Raw genomic sequence first — 21,098 nt, 5'->3', positions numbered from 1 at the left:
GAGGTGGGGGCGACGATGTGTATACACACACTAAAGTGTCTCAAAGAAGCTACTTGCAGGACATTTTTGGACGTCCTGCCAGAGCACCTCTCCAGTATGAAAGCACCCGGGCTCTCACACTGGGATTATAGATGAGGCTTTTTTCAGGTGCTATTTTTAACGCTAAAGCGCCTGAAAAACTCCTCCAGTGTGAAAGGGGTCTAATGGTCTGCAGTCTCTGACTGTCTACTGTACTATGTCTGCAGTCTCTAATAATCTTCTGTATCATGTCTGCAGTCTCTAACCATTTACTGTATTATATCTGCAGTCTCTGACCATCTCCTGTATCATGTCTGTAGTATGTCTGGGGGTTCTTTCTAACAGACTCTCTAACAGAAGCCCTCTCTGTGTGCATCAGAGAGGCCCCCCTCCAGGTCCTAATAAAGTACTCTGCTTCTTTTCCTGTGTTTTGTTTATTGTTAAGAGATCATGTAAGGATCCCAGGGTTTTGAAGAATTTGTGGGGGAGCATTTCTGTGGTTGAGTCGTTGCCATAGAAACATTTGTAAAAGGGAGGAGTTAGTAAAATGACCACGCCCATGTGGGGACGCCAGAAATATTTCTGCACCCAGGCGCCTGTGACCCTAGGATTGGCCCTGGTTGGGGGGAAGGTTTACTTTGAGTCAGAAACCTATTTTATTGTCTGTGCCTGCCCTATTTTAAGATCCACACTGGTCAGAGGAATGTGTTGTGTGTGTGTCCTCCCCATTACATCATCATATGAGACACAGGAAGACAAGTTTCCTGCGTCATTAAAGAGACCCTATCGCCAGACCACTCATTTCAACAGAGGTTGTACAGTATGTGCATTTTACATATTCTGTGTACATGCTATTGTATGTTATTTACCTGCAAAAACATCTCACCAGTGTAGACATACAAAAACCCTGAGAATGCTGCTGGGTGCCACCATATTGCATGTGATGTTAGCAGACTCTAATGACTCTTTATACTATTCTTCTGCTTTTCTCCCCCCGCTGCTACATACAAGTTTATGTAGGGAGGTGAAGGGAAGTTTTGCATCAGCAAAGAGTAGACACTCACAGAAAAGTTGAGGGCTATGACCAGGGTGGCCACCAGCAAGGTAGTATAGCTGGCCCTCCTGTACTTGGCCCCATCAGCCCAACAGGGGGGACCAGGCACCTACTGAACAGGAGAACTGGCTGTACGGCCTTATCACTGGACCCCATCCTCCTGTGGCTCCCCCTGCAGTTAAAAGAAAATGTAAAGAATATAAATAGAAAATAAATTATAAAATTCTGAAGTGTAATAATGATTGGGTTGCCCTTTAAAGAGAATCTGATAGGCGATGAGGAGGCATATCGCCTCCTCACCACCTGCTTTAACCCAACACTAGCATGCCTCAACTGATGGTTGTGATGCATTTACAGTGTAGCATCACTCACTTGAAAGGGTTGCAGGAGGTATAATTACTCAACAGCTAAGAAGCAAAGTATTGCGGCTGCTACATGTGTACACCTCAGGCACTGCCTTTGCAATTAAGGGGGTAGCTTTTGGGAAGCGATAAAAGAACAGCTTAACCGTGGGATTTTAAAGCCCCCTGACCTCACATGTGAACAAGCTTTAAGGGCTCATTCACACAGGTACTTTGACCACGTGAATGAGTGGTTTGTTCATGCATCTGAAGCCGCCCAGTACTCTATGTGGACACAGCGATGGACATAACTGCCGTTCCTAGTTTGACAGGTTTGGGTAAATGGCCTTGAATGCACACTGTCTGTGTTCAGGGCCGTACACCTGCACCCACCCACCTGTCAAATTAGGACCTACGGCTGCATTCATACAGCTGCTGTGATCCCACAGCTTAAGGCCCCTTTCACACGGGTGGATCAGTAATCCCAGCTGATCCCCCGCTGATCCGGCGAATGACAGGGCTGTCCCCGCACACTGTGCAGGGACCGCCCTGTCTTTTCTCCGCTCTCCCCTATGGGGGGATCGGATGAACAAGGATCGTCTGTCCGTGTTCACCCGATCCGATAGATGGATGGAAAAGTAGGTTTTTCCTCCGTCACACTTTGGCGGATCGGAGCGGGTCGGATGTCAGCGGGCTCGTCACCGCTGACATCCGCGGCTCCATAGAGGATCACGGAGCGCCCGTTCAGGTGTGCCTAAAAAAACTGGCAGGCGGACCTGAACGGGCCGCCCGTGTGAAAGAGCCCTAACACAGGCTGTTTGCACACAGCTCCAGGTGGTTCCAGCCACATAAACCACTGATTTTCACTGTACAGGTCACAGCGTCCATGTGAATGAGCCCCAGGACCTCAGGACACAGAGCTTCGTTTATTAATTTGATACAGTTTTTATCTTTTATATTTAGTAGGAATTTTGTTGTTTCCGCTAATAATGATTTTATTTAGCAAAAACATCATTTGATATTTCCAGCGGAAGGGGGGCATTCATTTTTAACAGCAGCTCTGGCTCAGATATGCAAGGAAGGGGGGGGGGGGGGGTGTCTGTGCTTGGAAATTATTCTGGAGTGGTCAAATTTGCTAGCAAGTTCAAAGGCACATTTTAAGTGAATAAACTAAATTGATGGTGCAAAGGAAAATTGCTGCAAGCAAGTATTTAAAATAGCTGATTTTTAAGTGCTTTTACCTGCAATTTGTTTAAAGAAGAACTCCGCCATTCGTAACATGTTACACCCATATTCAGGGTATAACATGTGACATGTTATGAACAGACCGCCGCCCCCGCACCCCCTGCTGACAGCTAGCTGGGATCTTCTCTCTCCCCACTAGATGACACAATACAAAACGAAAGTGGTTGAGAGGGGCTCTGCCCACCTAGCCACGTCACACACGGACGACAGTGTCCTGTAAATGGAAAACCTACAAGGTTCGGCAGCCTTTGCGGTTGTTGGCTTGCAGTTTTCAATTAACTACCATAGCGATGTAAGCGCTGTGGTAGTCCATTCATTTTTCCTGTCCTCGTACAAGGTACAAACTTTTTTTTGCGGAAGGGAGTTTAACAAGACACGTAGCCACTCATTAAAATTAGAGGAAAAGAGGTTAACCTTAAACTACGTAGAGGGTTATTTTCTGTAAGAGCGGCATTGATGTGGAATTCCCTTCCACAGGCGGTGATTTCAGTGGGGGGGCATCGATGGTTTCAAAAAACTATTAAATAAGCACCTGAACAACCACAACATACAGGGATATACAGGGTAATACTGACATATAATCACACACATAGGTGATGGACTTGTGTCTTTTTTCAACCTCACCTACTATGTAACTATATGTAACTATGTAACAATAAAGTCGATACACTGACAGATCTGCAGGAGACCTACATGGCACCAGCGATCTGCTGATCGCTGGTTCAATGCTTTACAGGCTCCTGCAACAAAAATGTATGAATGCACATTTTTTACCTGCAAAAAGACTTGAATTTATTATTTTTTGGAAAAAAGTGAACTTATCAGTCAAGTTGATGACAGGTTCTCTTTAAATTCATCCACAAGATCAATGGTTACAGACATGAACATGGCAGAAATAGTAAGCCACCTTTCACCAAAATAATTTATTTATCTAAAATTATATTACCGTTATGTGTTCAATATAGAAACAAATAGAGATTATATGGCTAAGTGCAGTAAATTTCACTAAGACGTTAATATTTCATGCCTAAATCACTGCCTTAGAAATCAGTTGACAAGTAGCGTTAGCTCCCTTCAGATATACCTGTTGATTGATGACTTCCAGACGAGACTCCTTCAAATGTGTTTTTAACCACTCTGTAGCTTGGGAAGACGGATCGATTAAAAATGGACAAACTTGACTCTGGATTAAAAAGAAAAGAGCAATAAGTTACATACCTTTTTAGGATTTATGTTCATATTGAGGGCAGCAGCACAAAAACTGCATGTAAGACCCCTTTCACACTGAGGCAGTTTTCAGAAGTTTTAGCCCTACAAATTGCGCCTGTAAAGTGCCTCCCACTCTCTGCAATGGGTGATTGTGGGAAGTTAGAAAAAGTCCTGCAAGCAGCATCTTTGTGGCGGTTTGAGAGCGCTGTATACAGTGCTCCAAAACGCCCCTGCCCATTGCTATGAATGGGCAGCCCTTCTGAAATGCCTAAAAAGCACTTTGGAAGCACAGCAACATGGGAGTTTATAACCCCTTCTTTGGAGTCAAAAAGCACCGCGCCAGCGGCCGCTTAAACAGAAATAAAGCACAACTAAAACTAGCGTCGCTTTACCGCTAATGGTCGGGGCTTTCAGTGTGAAAGCAGCCTTAGAGAACCTTAAGGCCTCGTACAGACGACCGGATCTATCCGCGGATCAGTTCCAGCGGACAAATCCGGTCGTCTGTACGGCCTAGCGGATATTTTTCCACGGAGATTCGTCCAGCCGATCGATTTCAAGCGTATAGAAATTTCTTAGCATGCTACGAAATCTATCCGCTTGAATCGTGTCCAGCGGATTGATCCGGTCGTCTGTACAGACTCACCGGATCAATCCGTCCGCTCCCATCCCTCGCATGCGTCATAATGATTCGACGCATGCGTGGAAGTAGTTACCTTCCAGCGTCGCGCACGTCGCCGTGTCATCGTCGCGGCGAAGGCGCGACACGTCACAGCGGATGTCCGGCGGACCGTTTCCAAGGGAAATCCTCTGGTGTGTACGGGGCCTAAGAGGGTTACAAGTAACCTAAATTTCAAAAATTACTTTAAAGGGAATCTGCTGCGAGACTATTTAAATTCACAAATTTATATATTGTTAAAGAGGAAGTAAGCCTCTTTATTTCCCTGCAAAGGTAAAGCATAATGTGTCACTTACCTAAAAACAAAAGCCTGCAATGTCACCGCTGTCCCCACTGGCAACTCATCCATTTCTTTATGGATCTTGTTTGTACATTGGTGCGCAGTCATTTTGGAACAAAAAGGGGCCATCCCCAAACTGTTGCCACAAAGTTGGGAGCATGAAATTGTCCATAATGTCTTGGTATGCTGACGCCTTTAGAGTTCCCTTTACTGGGACTAAGGGGCCAAGACCAACTCCACACCATAATCCCCCTGCCATCAAATGATTTGGACCAGTGCACATAGCAAGATCCAAAAAGACAAGGATGAGCGCTTTTGGGGTGGAGGAACTTGACTGACTTTGGAATAAGTGAAGACTGCGAGCCAGGCCTTCTCGTCCAACATTAGTGCCTGAACTCACAAATGCTCTTCTGGAAGAATGTTCAAACATTCCCATAGACACACCTAAACCTTGTGGACGGCCTTCCCAGGAGATTTGAAGCCGTTATAGCTGCAAAGGGCGAGCCAACTCAATATTGAACCCTACGGACCAAGACTGAGATGCCATTAAAGTTCCTGTGCGTGTAAAGGACGGCGTATTTTTAGCGAAAATATTATTTTTGTATTTTTTGAGGGAAAGGAGGGGGCTGTTAGGTAGTACTGGGCTCCATGATTTCGAACAGCAGCCCTGAATGAGTGAATAATGAAGCAATGACTGCCTTCACCCAATCACCTTACAACTTTTATATGAGTTTTCCTATAATATTCATATATGTTGGAGAAAGAACAGGTACCCCTAGGGGCTTTGAATTGCAGCAATGAAAAAAGATGATACGGATAGCACGGAAATATATGTGGGAATGTGATAATTGTGAGCGGATGTGAACAGACTAGCCAGCTGTGCACTGGAAAGTGACTAATGGAATGAAATGTGTAATAAAATGATCCATAAAGAACATGGGGGGGGGGGGAGGAAAAGGGAAGTGAAGATGCGATTGGCTGCATTCTTCTTCCCTCCGGGTCTTGCCCTGCATCTTCCCCTCCCCCCCCCCCTCCCCCCGCTCCCCGCTCCCCTTTTTCCGGCTCCGCCGGTGTGGGGTCGCAGGTTGCGGCCTCTCGTAGGCCAGGGGGTGATATTTTTCTGCCCCACAATATGGTATCTCTTTTTTTCCATCTGACCATCCTCTCACCTGGCTGGACCCTCGAGGGCTGCTCTTCGGTGGCTGGTCACTGGCTGACTGCTGTCCTTGGCTTCCAACAGTCACCTTGGCATGTATTCCTTGGTGATGATGTTATAACAGGTCATGTGAAGGTCATGCATGGTTGTTTGCAAAAACGTGTATAAAATGTTTAACATATATGTATTCTATTGTAGAATTTATGGTCGCAAACCTTGTTCACCCTGAAGAAGACCGCAATTATTTTAAAGGTCGAAAGGCTTTGGGGCCTTGCGTCCATAGTAATCATTTTCAATGTTGTACTGACTGTTTATCGGCCGTTTTCATACGTGTATTAGCCTTTGTTTATGTTTTTTTAGGAGCTCATGTCCTGATTCCTATCAGATAATTCTTCACATTTTGATATCATTTGATTTATAATAATCTATATACTTTTATACAAATTTTCACTATGTGTATCATCTTTACTTATTGCTGCAATTCAAAGCCCCTAGGGGTACCTGTTTTTTTTTTTCCAAGTTCTATCAGGGGTGTGCAGCGTTTTTGCCACAGTTGGTATCGCTTTTCCTTTGCAAATATTCATAAATGTAGCCGCCTGTTGTGGAAGTTTTTATTAAAGGGGTTGTAAAGGTTCGTTTTTTATTTTCTAAATAGGTTACTTTAAGCAAGTGCATTGTTGGTTCACTTATCTTTTCCTTAAATTTCCCTTCTAAATGTTTTTTTCTTTGATTTCTTTGTCTGAATTTCTCACTTCCTGTTCCTCCTCAGTAAGGTGTTCAGTAAGCTGTTCTAAATTACTTTCCACTGCTCAGATGATGGTGGAAAGCTTACTGACGAGAAACAGGAAGTGAGAAATTCAAACAAAGAAAAAAAACATTTAGAAGGGAAATGGAAGGAAAAGGTAAGTGAACCAACAATGCACTAGCTTAAAGGAACCAATTTAAAAAATAAAAGACGAACCTTTACAACCCCTTTAATGTATGTTGTCAGATGCACCCTCGTGTCGGTTTTGCTGTAATGCGCTCATGTGAGCGTATTCGCACATACAGACGTTGGTGAAAGACCATTGGCCGCGAAAACCTTCCTGTGGACACAGCAGATATGTTTGCTCTTTTAGGGATGTTTGTTTTTATGCCTCAACAAGAGACTGGCCACTTCATGGCGACTGCATTTAACCACTTAACGCCCGCCGCACGACTATTTACGTCCACAGAATGGCACATACAGGCGGCTTACCTCCGGGAGCGATCCGACTCGAGGGGACGGCTGTTCGTTTCTGTCCGCCCCCTCGTGATCGCTTCCAGCCAATCCTGTGAGCCGCCGCTGTGTCACTTCCTCTGCCTGTAAAATGTAAATATAGGCAGAGGAAGTGATGCAGCTCTCATCTCGGCGGTATTTTCAAACCGCCGAGATGAGAGAAGAGTCACAGTAAGTCGCACCTAACACTACACTGACACCAGTACACAAATTCACATTTAACCCCTTCCGATCACCCCCCCCCACCCCCCTGTCACACTGTCACTGAATGCAGTGATCATATATGTACTGATCACTGCATTTAGTGTCAGTGTGACAGTTAGTGTGACAGCCAGTTAGTGTTAGGTCCAGGGTAGCCCCGCACCCCCCCCCCCTAATAAAGTTTTAACCCCTTGATCACTGCCCTAGTTAACCTTTTCACTCCCTATTGCCAGTGTCACTAAGCGATCATTTTTCTGATCGCTGTATTAGTGTCACTGTTGCCGCTAGGAAGCTAATTTTTTTTTTATTGCGATTTTTTTTTACTAAAGACATGTGGCTGAATAAATGTTGGCCTAAATGTTTGACTAAAATTTAGTTTATTCAATTTTTCTTATAACAAAAAGTAAAAAATATTGTTTTTTTTTCAAAAATGATACTCTTTTTGTTTATAGCGCAAAAAATAAAAATCGCAGAGGCAATCAAATACCATAAAAAGCTCTATTTGTGGGAAGAAAAGGACGCGCATTTTGTTTGGGAGCCAAGTCGCACGACCGCGCAATTGTCTGTTAAAGCGACGCAGTGCCGAATTCTAAAAATGCCTCTGGGCATTTAGCAGCATATTGGTCCGGGGCTTAAGTGGTTAATGACTAGCAGTGGGTTGGTGTACACACGGTCATGTTCAGAGCCATCTTTGTAGTGTTCAAATTGTGAGGCACTGTCTCACAGAAAGCATGCCGCATGGCTCTGCACACGACCATTTGCACACATCACTGCTAGTATTCTATTTGAATATATACATGTGTGCAATTGGTTCTTTTGAAAGAATACACAATGTCTGATTGGCGGAATGTGAAGTCACCACCTTCTTTTGTTATTCTTGTATTCTCTGGCCATCTCCTGTAGCATGCCTGTAGTCATGCTACATGTCCACAGTTTTTGACCATCTCTTGTGTCATGCCCATAGCCTTTGACAAAATCATGCTTTGTGTCTACTGTTTCTAACACTAAATATTATGTGTGGTCCTTTGGTGATATCAGGGCTACACTTGAGGCTCCCAATATCCAGAAGATTGACCACCGCTGTGTTAGGGTGTTGAAAGTTAGTAAGTGAACATGAGAAATCCCACTACTTAATCCCTGAGAGGGATAAGAAGATAGCAAGCGACATAGACTTTCTAGATCTCCCCCATCACTTAAAGTGTGTATAGAAAAGAATCACCCCCTTTAAAATAATCACATTTTGTTGCTTTGCATCCTGAAACAATGACAGTCACAGTTTTAGTTTTATCCAGCTGTATTTGCAACATCCAATTGAAAGATAGAACACAAACATGTCAGAAAAATAAAAAACAGAATCACTGGGTTTTAAAAAGGATCACCCTCTTGTGTCAGTATTTTGTTGAACCACCTTTTGCTTTAATTGAAGCCTTTAGTCTGCACATCTAGACTTTGCAATATTTGCCCACTCTTCTTTGCAGAACTGCTCAAATTCAGTTAAAGTTTGATTTGTGGACTGCAGTCTTCAAGTCATTCCACAGAGTTTCAATGGGGTTTAAGTCTAGGCTCTGACTAGGCCATTCAAGCTTTTTCTCCTTCAACCACTGTGTGGTAATTTCTGCTGTGTGCTTTAGGTCATTGTCATGTTGGAAGGTAAACCTTCTTCCCACTGACAACTTTCTGGCAAAGGGCAGCAGATTTTCCTCAAGAATTTAATGGTAGGCGCACAATGCTGAAATTCATAGGCTGCAGGAAGCGGAACAGGACTGTGCGGAGAGACATGCCAGTTGTCCTTCTGATGCCTCTTACGCGTCTCTGATGCAGGCTAGGCGTCTTCTCTCCCTACATTTCTCAGATTTAGCCCATATGGAAGCGAAACATAAGGCAAATTCAATTTTTTCAGAGGGTGATAAGAATGGGAAGTTGTTGGCAAGATTGGTGGCGGTGGATAATCAGATAACGAACATCCCGTTTATTAGGGGTAAGGATGGGAATCTGGTTAGTGACCCCTCTGAGGTACTGTCAATGTTTCAGAACTACTTTTCTGAACTTTATGCCCCTGTACCGAGTTATGACGCTCCCCGGGCAGGATGCTGGTACCAGGATCATCGTGTTGATAGACATTGAGAAGGCCTTTGACTCGATTGATTGGGGGTATATGCTCCGGGTGCTGGAGAGGATGGGGTTTGGTCGGGTTTTCAGGCAGTGGATTACTTTGCTATATAGCACTCCCAGGGTGGCGATTAGGCTGGGCCAGTCTATCTCTCCCTTCTTTCCGGTGGTCGGGGTGCTAGACAGGGATGCCCTCTGTCCCCCTTTCTTTTCGCACTTATGATGGAACCACTAGTTGTGGCGCTTAGAGAGTCTAGGGATGCTATTCGGGAAGGTCTGGCATTATAAGCGGATGACATGCTATTGTTTCTTGAGGACCCTGGACCCTCACTTCGGGCAACCCTGAGGATCCTGAATGATTTTACTACCTTTTCTGGCCTGAGGGTGAATTGGGGCAAGTCCTCCATTTTACCCTTGGATGCCGGGGCCAGGGAGGGGGCAGATCCAGCTATGCCCTTAGGGTCCATCACCTATTTGGGAGTCAAGGTCATGGCCGACAGCACTGACTGTATGGCGCTTAACTTGTTGCCCCTGTTGGCCTTCTTTAAGCAAAAGGCACAGGCCTGGCAGAAGCTTCCGCTGTCGCTCATAGGAAGAATAAACTTACTGAAGATGAAAATTCTTCCAGTCATTTTGTACTTTCTGCGGCACGCTCCAGTGAGGGTTCCTAAATCCTTTTTCAAACAGCTAGATGGCATAACTAGTTTGTTTCTATGGGCCCCCAAATTACCACGTATAGGACTTAAGGTGCTTTAGGAGCCCTGGGGACATGGGGGGCTGGCTTTGCCTGACTGGAGGAAGTACTATCTTGCCAGACAGCTGGTGTTTGTACGCAGATGGCTGACCTCCGATGCTGGGGATTCTGCCACAGTGGTGGAGGCAGCCCACTTGGGGTCGTACGAGTCCCTTCGCCTAGCTATCCACAGAGGAACAGGGTCTGACCTGCTGCTGACGTTGTCCATGCGGGCGACTGTTAGTGTATGGGAGGAGGCGGTGGGGCTGGCTTGCCCCAGTTACTTGGGTTTCTCGCCACAGACTCCGCTGTGGGGGAACCCCAAGTTGCCTCATTTTCATTCTTTCCCAGACCCGGTGGTGTGGGTGGCTAAGGGCATTAAACTTCTTAAGGACATAACCAGAGATGGGGTACTACTCACTTTTGACCAGCTCAAGACCAGACATGATCTTCCTAATTCGTATTTTTTCAGGTTTATAAAGCTTCGTCATACCTTCCAGGCTCAATTCCGGGAGAGGGCGGTTGAGTCCATACCATTGGCTCTGGAGGATTTGCTCATGGTGGAGGACCTCCCTAAAACCCTGTCTGTCACATATAAGGAATTATTTAAAAAGAGCCCGATTGCGTTAACTAAATGTAGGGAGCGGTGGGAGAGGGAAGTCCCTGGTATAGATGGCGAGGATTGGGATCATATGTGGGATCACCCTTTTCAGCATTTGGTATCCGCTAGAGATAGACTGATACACTTAAAATGTTTGCACAGAATCTATTTCACCCCTGCGAGGCTTTCAGTTCTGTACCCGTCTGTCACCTTGGAATGTTGGAGATGCTCCTTTTCACCGGCTGATGCAAAACATATCTTTTGGGAGCGCCCGCAGATAAAGGTATTCTGGGTGAGGTGGCCTCTTGCATAGAAAACAACTTAAAGGTGCCCGTTCCTTTGTCAGTCCAGGTGTGTCTTTTGGGCCTGGTAAAGGGGGTGGTCCCCTCCAGGGCCCTTAGAACACTGTTGAGTATTTTGTTCTTTTATGGGAGGAAGGCCATTCTACTTACATGGAAATCACCTGCTTCCTCAAGCATAGCTTTCTGGAAGGGGCTTGTGAATTCTATGATGCCCTACTACAAGTTGACATACCTTTCCAGGGGGTGTGAGAAAAAGTTTGACAGGGTATGGCAGGCATTGTATAATTCTGATATTACTGTGGGCTAGGGTGGCTGGCTGTCTGGCCCGAGATAAAGTGCGGACCTCTAGACCTGACTTGAGGGGCCCGCGGGCATAGTCCAGTCCCTGCTGCAGAGAAACACCCCAATACCAGGATATTACCACCTACATGCTTTCCTGTAGGAATAGTGTTATTTGGATGAGCTGTATTGGATTTCCACCAGACATATCATTTGGTGTTGAGGCCAAATAATTAATTTTAGTCTCATCTGACCATAAACACCCTTTTCCATGTGGCCTCAGAATCTTCAAGTTGCGTTTGGCAAAGTTCAGTTGTGACGGCATTCTTCAAGGAGTGTTTTTTTTCTAGTAACCCTCCCATACAAGCCACATTTGTGGAGAATTTGTGATATTGTTGTCCCATGCACACGATGACCACTCTTTGTCATAAATTCCTGCAAATGCTTCAAAGTTGCTGTAGGCCTCTTGGTAGCCTCTCTAACCAGTTTCTTCCTGGCTCTTTCATCCAGTTTGGAGCGATGTCCTGATCCAGAGAGGATCTGTCTTGTACCAAATACCTTCCACTTCATAATAATAGACTTCACTGTGCTTCTAGGCATTGATAATGCCTTCAAAATTTTTTTGTATCCATCTCCTGACTTGTGCCTGTCTACAACTTTATCGTGGAGATCCCAGGGACAGTTCCTTGCCACCGATAGTGGTTTTCTTCAGTTGCACTATCAGGGACTGAAATGCTCAAGAAAAGATCTTTTCATACTGAGCTAATCAAAATGATCACAGCTGATCATAGTTGAAAGTCAAATGGCTTTGTGTGCCATTGAGAAGGCGATTAGCTACAGGTGATTGCGTTTACAAGTAATTTTTAGAACGGGGTGATCCTTTTTCCAAATTTTTCTATTTTGTTCCTGACGTGCTAGTTAGGCTGCAAGCAACAACATTTGATTACTTTAAAAGGGGGGTTATTCTTTTTTTATACCCACAATATATGATGGCTCACCATTTAGCTGGAGTTTTTGGGTGTGTTAATGTGTCTTTCATGCTTTTTTACGACAATTAAAATACAGTAAAACCTTGGATTGAGAGTAACTTGGTCTGAGAATGTAAAACAAGCAATTTTGTTTTATAAATTTTGACTTGATAAATGAGTGATGTCTTGATGTACAAGTAGCGTCATGTCACAACTCAGTATAAAAGAGAAGAGAGGTGCCTCTAATTGTAGCAATATGGTTACATTTAATGAAGGTACAACATTTAGCAACTCCCATGGTTGATGATTAAAAAAGGCACATCCAAGTATGCAGGCATCTGGAGTAAAGCTGTCAACATAGACCATCCTCCGCACCGCCATTGACGTCATCCCCTCCACGCTGTGCTCCCCGGGCGCTTCAAGCCTCGCTTTCAGATCGCTCTACTGCAGGGTAGTCTTCCAGGTCACGATTGCAGACTGACAGCGGTGAGAGTCGGCAGTGCAGAGGACGCTCCATGTGGACAGCTTTACCCCGGATGTTTGAATACTTAGGTGTGCCTCTTTTAATCATCAGCCATGTGAGTTGTTGAACGTTGTACCTTCATTAAATGTAACCCATATTGCTACACTTCGAGGCGCCTCTCTTCTCTTGTATACTCTATAGCTCCTGATGAATTTTTCTTCTAATCCCCTTGTGGAGGCTTCTATTTGTGGATGGACATTTTATGGTTACACAACCTATCACATAATCTTTTTATATTGACTATAAACTGAAGGACTTCTGAATAAATGGTTGTGGAAGGAATCATCTGAGATTCCATTATTTCTCATGGGAAAATAATATATACAAGGGCTTTGGATTACAAGCATTTTTCTGGAGCGAATTATGCTCATAATCCAAAGTTTTACTTTATATAGTATTACAGGTCTTTGTTTTTATATGTTTGAAAAATATAAATTAAAATCATTTTCAAAGAGCAGCCCACAAGCAATCACACTGAGCTGTATGTGAAAGTACTGGTGCAAGACATGTAAACTAACAAGAATTCTACAACCAGGTTCCCTAGAGACAAAATGAGATAAGGCATCAGGTAATAAAAGCCATGAAGTTTTAGGTAGGATGTGGAGATAGGCACACAATTTCTTACCGATGAATTCAAACAATAGATCTAATGCAGCAAAGTCAATGAAAAACAAAAACAAAAAAAAAAAACAAACATGAATATTTTTTTTCTTTTTATAAATGAGTTAATCATACATTAAAAAATAAATATGAATACATATAAAATGTAGTGAAATGCAGGAAAACCTGATTTCATTAACATTCACGATATTTAAATAAAAAATTAAATGTAATGAGAATACAAATAAAATAATATTATTTCCTACAGGTTATTCAGCCAAAAGTTATTTTTAATGATATCCACGAAGAAAAAATAACATGTTCTATCTTCATAGTTCATATTTGCATCAAAACCCACCTACCCTGGAAAGATGCATAAGCTCTTCCACTTAGCAGCACTAGGGACGTTGGTTCAAATCCCAACCACAGCCCACTACCTGCATGAGTTTTTATACGGTTTCCTCCCACATCTCCAAAGACATGCTGGTAGGTTAACTGGCTCCCTTGTATGTGTATGTATTGGTGCGAGTTAGGGACCATAAATTGTAAGCTCCTTGAGAGCAGGGACTGATGTGAAAGTACAATATAAATATATATGTAAAGCACTGCGTAAATTAACATTGCGATACAAGTACCTGAAATAAACAAGATGCAATGCCTACAATTCAGTTAAATGCAACGGTCTGCCTAAGAGGGAACCTTCTACCTAAAAGGAGAACAACCTGGCAAATGGACAAACCACAGCATCTCCCAGCACTGATACTAAGATCTACCAGTCAAAGGTACACAAGCAGTTTGGACACCCTAGAATGTCCGCCTGCCTCCTACTTTCTCAGGGTAGGCCATCTTATAGGTGACATGCATGTTTTTAGCAGTGCACTCTTAAAGAGTAATTCAGCTTTTCAGAAAAAATGAGAAGGTGAACTAACACCCAACATATACGGTGCAATTTTCTTTCTTGCAACCACAGGTTGCAGGAAAGAAATTAGCATGACTCCCCCATCAACACAGGTAGTGCTGACAGGGAAGTCAGCAACTGTCTTCTCCCAGCAGGAGGGCGGGGGAGTCATCCCTGCTGGGATAAGACAGCAACCATCGCTAGTGGCTATAGCAGAATCCAGCAGGCTGATTTGTACCCAAGTTAATCAATCGATCAACTTGGTGCATTCAGCTTGTCCATTAACGGTTTGAATCTCGGACAGTTCCTGCTAAACCGGCCGAGATTTGAAAAGTACATGGCTGGCCTAATGGGCTCTTGCATGACACAACTATGTAAATCCTGGTGAAGTCCAACATAAATCAGCCCATGCTGAAGCCTCTCACCTTGTGCCTTACTACAAAGTTGTAGTGTGCAGTCTGATCTCTGCACAAGAGGAGACTGAGAAAATGCTTCCTCCTGCTGGCAATAGACTGATGACATCATGTCAATCTAGACAAAGTCATCAGACTGCTATTTGATGATAAAAGGAACAGCTTTTTTTTTTAAATATAGATAGTGTTGCTGTAGATTATGGCACATCAGTAATTTAGTCATGCAGGTTTGTAAAGTTACTAAAAGGTCTACTTTACCATTTTTAAACATACATATATGCTGTAAGTAAATATATTACTAATCTCACCTAACCATGCCCTTCTTGCACCCTGCACAGAAACCAATCAGCTTCTAACTTCAGTTTCTTCAATAAAACTGGAAGCTGATCATTTCTATGCAGAGTTGCACCAGATTTTGAACTCTCCAGTTTAAGGAAATCATCCCCTATCTGTTTAACTGCATTAATTCAACAGACCACTCCTCTTTGACATCTAAGGCTTCATCTACACGGGACGTTGTTCAACCTCTCCTGAACAATTTAACTTGACAGCTAGAAACCGGTGTCTAAAAACGTCCGTTTAGCCGTGTTTACATGCCGCATTTAGCTGCGTTTGCGTCTAATAGCGTTTGAAAAAAAATATATATATTTTTATTTCTTTTTTGGCTAAAATGATAAACGTCTGTAAACGAAACGCTCCTAAATGTGAGTTGCCGCATTTAGCGCTTAAAATGCCTCTAAACACAGCTTCTGAACGACTGTAGACGACTCTGTGTACATGTACTGATGAGATAACAGAGGAGAGTTCAGGAGCAGTTGAAAAAAATGCCCAACTGCTCCTAAACGTCTGTTTACCAGCAGCAGTGTACATGAGGCCTAAGGCCCCATGTACACGGGACGCTGCTAAACAGACGTTTAGAGGCCGTTGGATGCTTTTTTCAACTGCCCCTGAACTCATTCAACGTTATCCCATGTGACCATGTACACAAGTCCTGTTTATTGACGTTTTTAGGCAGTTGTGTTTAACAGCATTTCTTTGAAAGCAAAAAAATGGGTTCAGACACTAAAGATTTCCAGAAGCCAAACGCGGCTAAACGCAGTAACCCACGTTTAGCAGTGTTTCTGTTATAGGCGTTTTTCGTTTTTGGCTATTTTTTTTTTTTTTATTAAAAAGCTTTTAAACGCAAACGCAAAACATGTAAATGCGGCAAAACTGAAGTTTTTTAACGTGGGTTACTATCTGTCAAGTTTAATCATTTAGGAGCAGTTGTAAAAGCACTCTGTGTACATGGAGCCCAAGTATTGATGCAGCAAATGTAACGCTACCATGATAATAATGGTTCTATGTACTCTGTAAAGCACTGTGTAATATGGCAACACTAAAAAATAAGTAGTATGCTCCATCTACTTCCGACTAAAAAGGTAGACAAAGGGGTTGATTTACTAAAACTGGCGAGTGCAAAATCTGATGCATCTTTGCATAGAAACCAATCAACTTCCAGGTTGTATTGTCAAAGCTTAATTGAACAAGCTGAAGTTAGAAGCTGATTGGCTACCACGCACAGCTGTACCAGATTGTGCACTCTCCTTTTTTATTAAATCAACCTCAAAGACTAATAATCCGTACAAAAGCAAGCAGAAAGCCATTAAAGATGCAGAGCTTACCTGTAGAATGACCAGAGCGTTCTCTGTAGACAGCTCATCAGAGGGCAGCCCCTCGCTTTTCCAAATAAGCTGCTCACTTTCCGTGGATAAAAACCGCCTTAAATCAAATGCTGGCAAAACAGGAAAATCGTTATCTGTTACTTTCCTCATTCAGCTAATTAGCAGAGAAGACAATAAATTAATTCTGCAATTCACAGGTCAACTGACCTTAATTGTTCCTTGTTATTGAGGCAAAAATGTGCATATGTCTTACTGAAAGCAAATTCACACACAATAGCAATAATATTGCCAACATATTACGGCTGTACAAGCTTAGTGTTTAGAGATGCACCTTAGTTGGACTAAAATGCAATTCACAAGTGGATTAACATGTAATTGAATCAGCCATTTAACAACTACCATCTTCCCTCCCGGTTTTCCTTCTCCTCCCTTCTATATACAACTACCAGGGATGGAAACAGTGGCCTATTAGTAGCCACTGCCTCATGAAAGTCCCAATATATATTTTTCTTTTTATATGATGAATGTAATACCAATAAAAAAGGGACCCAGGCACCATATCTATGTGTTATCTCTATTTCCAAAATTCACTGATTAGCCTTAACATTTTGACAATCCACCATACCATTATAGCCAACATTGAGTAGGTCGCACTTTTTTCCACCAAAATAGCCCAAACCCATTGAGGCATGGATGCCACTAGACAAAGCATTACACTGCCTCTGCCAGCTTGCCTTCTTCACATATTGCATCCTGGTGCCATCTCTTCCCTAAGGAAGCGACACATACATACATACATACCCACCCATCTACAAGATGTAAAGAAAACATCTGACCAGGCCACCTTTTAGCATTGCTCTGTGGTACAGTTCTGATGCTCATGTGCCCATTGTAGGCACTTTTGACTGTGGATACGGGTCAGAGTGGGCATCTTGACTGGTCTGCAGCTACGCTTCCCCAAACATAACAGACCGTGATGCACTGTGTCTTCGGACACCTTTCTATCTGAGCCAGCATTAAATTCAGCAATTTGAGCTACAGTACCTCTTCTATTGGGTTGGATTACATGGGCCAGCATTAGCTCCTCACATGCACCAATGAGCCTTGCCGTTTTTCTTCCTTGGATCACTTTTGGTTGGTCCTGTCCACTGCAGACTGGGAACATTCCACAATAGCTGCAGTTTTGACGTTGCTTTGACCCAATCACCTAGTCATAACAATTTGGCCCTTGTAAAGTTGCTCAAATCCTTACGCTAGCCCATATTTTCTGCTTTCAACTACTCAAGTTCAGGGACATCATATTCACTTGCTGCCTGATAAATGCCCACCCACTTTCAGGTGCCATTATTATGAAATAATCAATTTTATTCACTCTACCTGTCAGTGGTCATGTTATGGCTGATCGATGTACAGTATATACAGGTGAATAGCACCTTTTATTGTGTCCATTGAGAATACTCAACACTTTTTTGAAGATTTTGGATCTGTTAGAACGTGATTCTTGTGGACAATCGCTGCACACTTTCACAGCACTTACAGTAAAGAACCCTTTAACTATGTGGACTGAAACCAAAGTAAAAAATATTTTCACAATAACAGCTTGCACATTAGCCTGTATACAGCATAAATTTCAAATTTTTGCTAAATATATAGCCAAATTTGTAGATGTACTGAATTAGTATAAAATGAGCCATTACTTTCCAGATTCACGGCTTTCATCCATTGATCTATGCTGTCCTTCCTCTGGTCTTCAGGAGCGGCTGATATATAAGTGATGAAAGCAGCTGCTAGCTGGGTTCTCTTTGGTAAAGAATTCAATTCTTCTGTCATTTCTTCCACCTGAAAAAGGAAAAGGATGCTCAAATCATTTCAAAGTTCAACAACCCTTCGAAATGTTTAAGAGGCAGGCTACCGCTTTATATTACATCTAGTTATGCACGGTCTCTTTTTATGCAACACATGCTTGAATAGAACATTTAGGATAGCGTCACTTTTACTTCAGTCTAGTGGCAACACTGAAGCTGTACATATGCTAGTTCAGATCTTCAAAAGGAACACTTATTACATTAAATTATACACATGAATGCTGATTTTCGCTTTCACCCTATTTAACCTTGATATGCGGGATATAGAAGAGACCAACAGTATCAGAGCGTCCTACAGGATCTCTTTTTTTTTTTTTTTTCAGTTTTTTAAGGGTACAGCAAAACAGACATGAACAATGATAATGTATTCACTGACATATACCATCTTGGAACTGCATAACATGCAATAATCTTTCACAACTGAGCGTTAGATGTGAGCATCACTGCAGTATTAGGTATTTTCTGCAAGTATTGACAGATTGCACAACGGACTAAGTATATAATCGGCCCTAATTGTTCAAGAGCCTACAGTGAGCTAAAATGACAATGTCTAAAGATGTAAAATCTGTATGACTGGAAAAACCAAAAACATAACATCAAGCAAAAAAAAAAGGGGGCGCAGTATAGTTCAGAGCAGTGGTCGGATATGGTCCTTTGCTTGCATTTTATCCGGCCCTTGGGGCATTATTCCCTCCACTGTCAGCAACAGTGGGGCATAGTTCCTGTCACAAATATTGGGGCACTATTCCTCCCCACTTAGACCAACGATGGGGTACTATTCCTCCCACAGACACCAATGATGTAGTACTATTCCTCCCACTGACAACATGGATAGGGGTACTATTCCTCCCACTGACAACATGGATAGGGGCACTATTCCTCCCACTGACAACATGGATGGGGGCACTATACCTCCAACTGATAACATGGATAGGGGCACTATTCCTCACCCTAATACCAATAATGGGATACTATTCCTCTCATTGACACCAACGATGAGGCACTATTCCTCCCACATACACCAATGATGGGGCACTATTCCTCCCACTGACAACATGGATAGGGGCACTATTCCTCCCACTGACAACATGGATGGGGGCACTATTCCTCACCCTAATACCAATAATGGGATACTAGTCCTCTCACTGACACCAAGGATGTGGCACTATTCTTCCCACCGACACCAATGATGGGGCTCTATCCTCCCTAGTGTGAAACGTGTCAGCTATACACCCCACTGCCTGCTGTGCTTTGTAGCGCTTTTTACCATTAAAGGCTACCTTTTTAAGGTTTTCTTTTGGTGTGCGGCTGTCCATATCTTCTCTTCAAGTTTTTCTATCCTCCCACTGACACCATGAATGGGGGCATTATTCCGTCCCCTAATGTCAATAATAGGAAACCAATACCAAAGAGTGGATGTTGTTTACTCCCACTGAAACCAGGACATTTTCTACTCCCGCTGGCCACAGTCCCCTGAAGTTTGAAGGATAGTAACCTGGCCCTTGGTTTACAAAGTTTGGAGACCCCTGGTTTGGAGGGGACAGAGCTGCAGGTGAGAGCCTTTGAGAGTGCTGAACTGAGTCAGTATAAAGGCTCCGTTGCAAGTAGTTTCTGATTATAAAACCAAAAACATTCATAGCCGCCGAGTGTATGATTTGGCCCCGCCCCCCGGCGGCCGCATCATTGCATTTGATTGACAGCAGTGGGAGCCAATGGCTGCGCAGCTATCAATCTATCCAATGAAGAAAGTTCGGGGCTCAGGTAAGTAAAACGGGGGCTCGGGAGGACCGTAGAGCAAAAGGTGTTTTTTCACCTTAATGCATAGGATGCATTAAGGTGAAAAAACACGAGGCTTTACAATCCCTTTAAATAGCAAGTCAAGAAAACATAAAATTCTGAGTCACAGTTTAGGTGGTAGCAGTAAAGCCAAACACTATAGTCTTGTCAACCTACACAACATTGTTGGAGGTCACTAGCTCCCTCTGAAGATCAATCCAATACAGACCTGTGCATTCCACCGTTTGTGCTCCCCATCCAACTGGCCTATCAGTAGCTCAGCAGACTGAATTATTTCCTGAGCTCTCGACAATTCAGCTTCAAGTTTAGCAGCTTCAGTAGTCCGCGTCTGAAACCTGTAAAACATATTCTACGGTTTAGGAAAATATTTTACGCACATTTTACAAAAACTACTATATTTTACTACATTTTACTAAACACAGCCAATCAGTTACATATGTACTCTTAAGCCCTTCATACCTGGGAGTATGTTGTGCCTTTGTGATTCCAATGAGATTTAAAACAGATGCTTTTTACCCTTCAGATAGATACAAGGGCTCAGATTCACAGAGAGCGGCGCACATTACGCCGCCGTAGCGCAAACAATGTACGCTACTAGGGTTGTCCCGATACCGATACCAGTATCGGTATCGGGACAGATACCGAGTATTTGTGGGAGTACTCGTACTCGCGCAAATACCCCCGATACCTAAATAGAATTCTGCCGCTGCATCGCGCCGCCGCATCGAAAGCCGCCGCATCGCACCGCCGCATCGAAAGCTGCCGCATGGGTTAAACGCTGTGCGGGAACATCACAGCTTTCATTTGAATAGCTGTAGTGTTCCCACGCGTATAGCCCATCCCCCATGCCCGGGTTTGGATGGGTGATCGTGATCTGTCCAATCCTGAGCAAGGGGGAGTGTCTATAC

General features: G+C 43.4%; 1 protein-coding gene across 1 annotated transcript in view; it reads right to left on the bottom strand.

Annotated features, from left to right (window-relative positions):
• Positions 1–21,098, bottom strand: part of DYNC2H1 (dynein cytoplasmic 2 heavy chain 1) — a 613,609-nt gene that overhangs the window by 309,132 nt on the left and 283,379 nt on the right. The window contains exons 62-65 of the mRNA XM_040339316.1: positions 20,399–20,525; positions 18,226–18,367; positions 16,529–16,638; positions 3,743–3,841 (exon numbers count right to left, since the gene is read on the bottom strand). Of these exons, the coding sequence (XP_040195250.1) occupies positions 3,743–3,841; positions 16,529–16,638; positions 18,226–18,367; positions 20,399–20,525 (478 nt within the window). The remainder of the gene's footprint in view (positions 1–3,742; positions 3,842–16,528; positions 16,639–18,225; positions 18,368–20,398; positions 20,526–21,098) is intronic.

Source organism: Rana temporaria, chromosome 2 (assembly GCF_905171775.1).
Source record: "Rana temporaria chromosome 2, aRanTem1.1, whole genome shotgun sequence".
Taxonomy (NCBI): Eukaryota; Metazoa; Chordata; class Amphibia; order Anura; family Ranidae; genus Rana; species Rana temporaria.
This window is presented reverse-complemented; position numbering and strand designations above follow the sequence as displayed.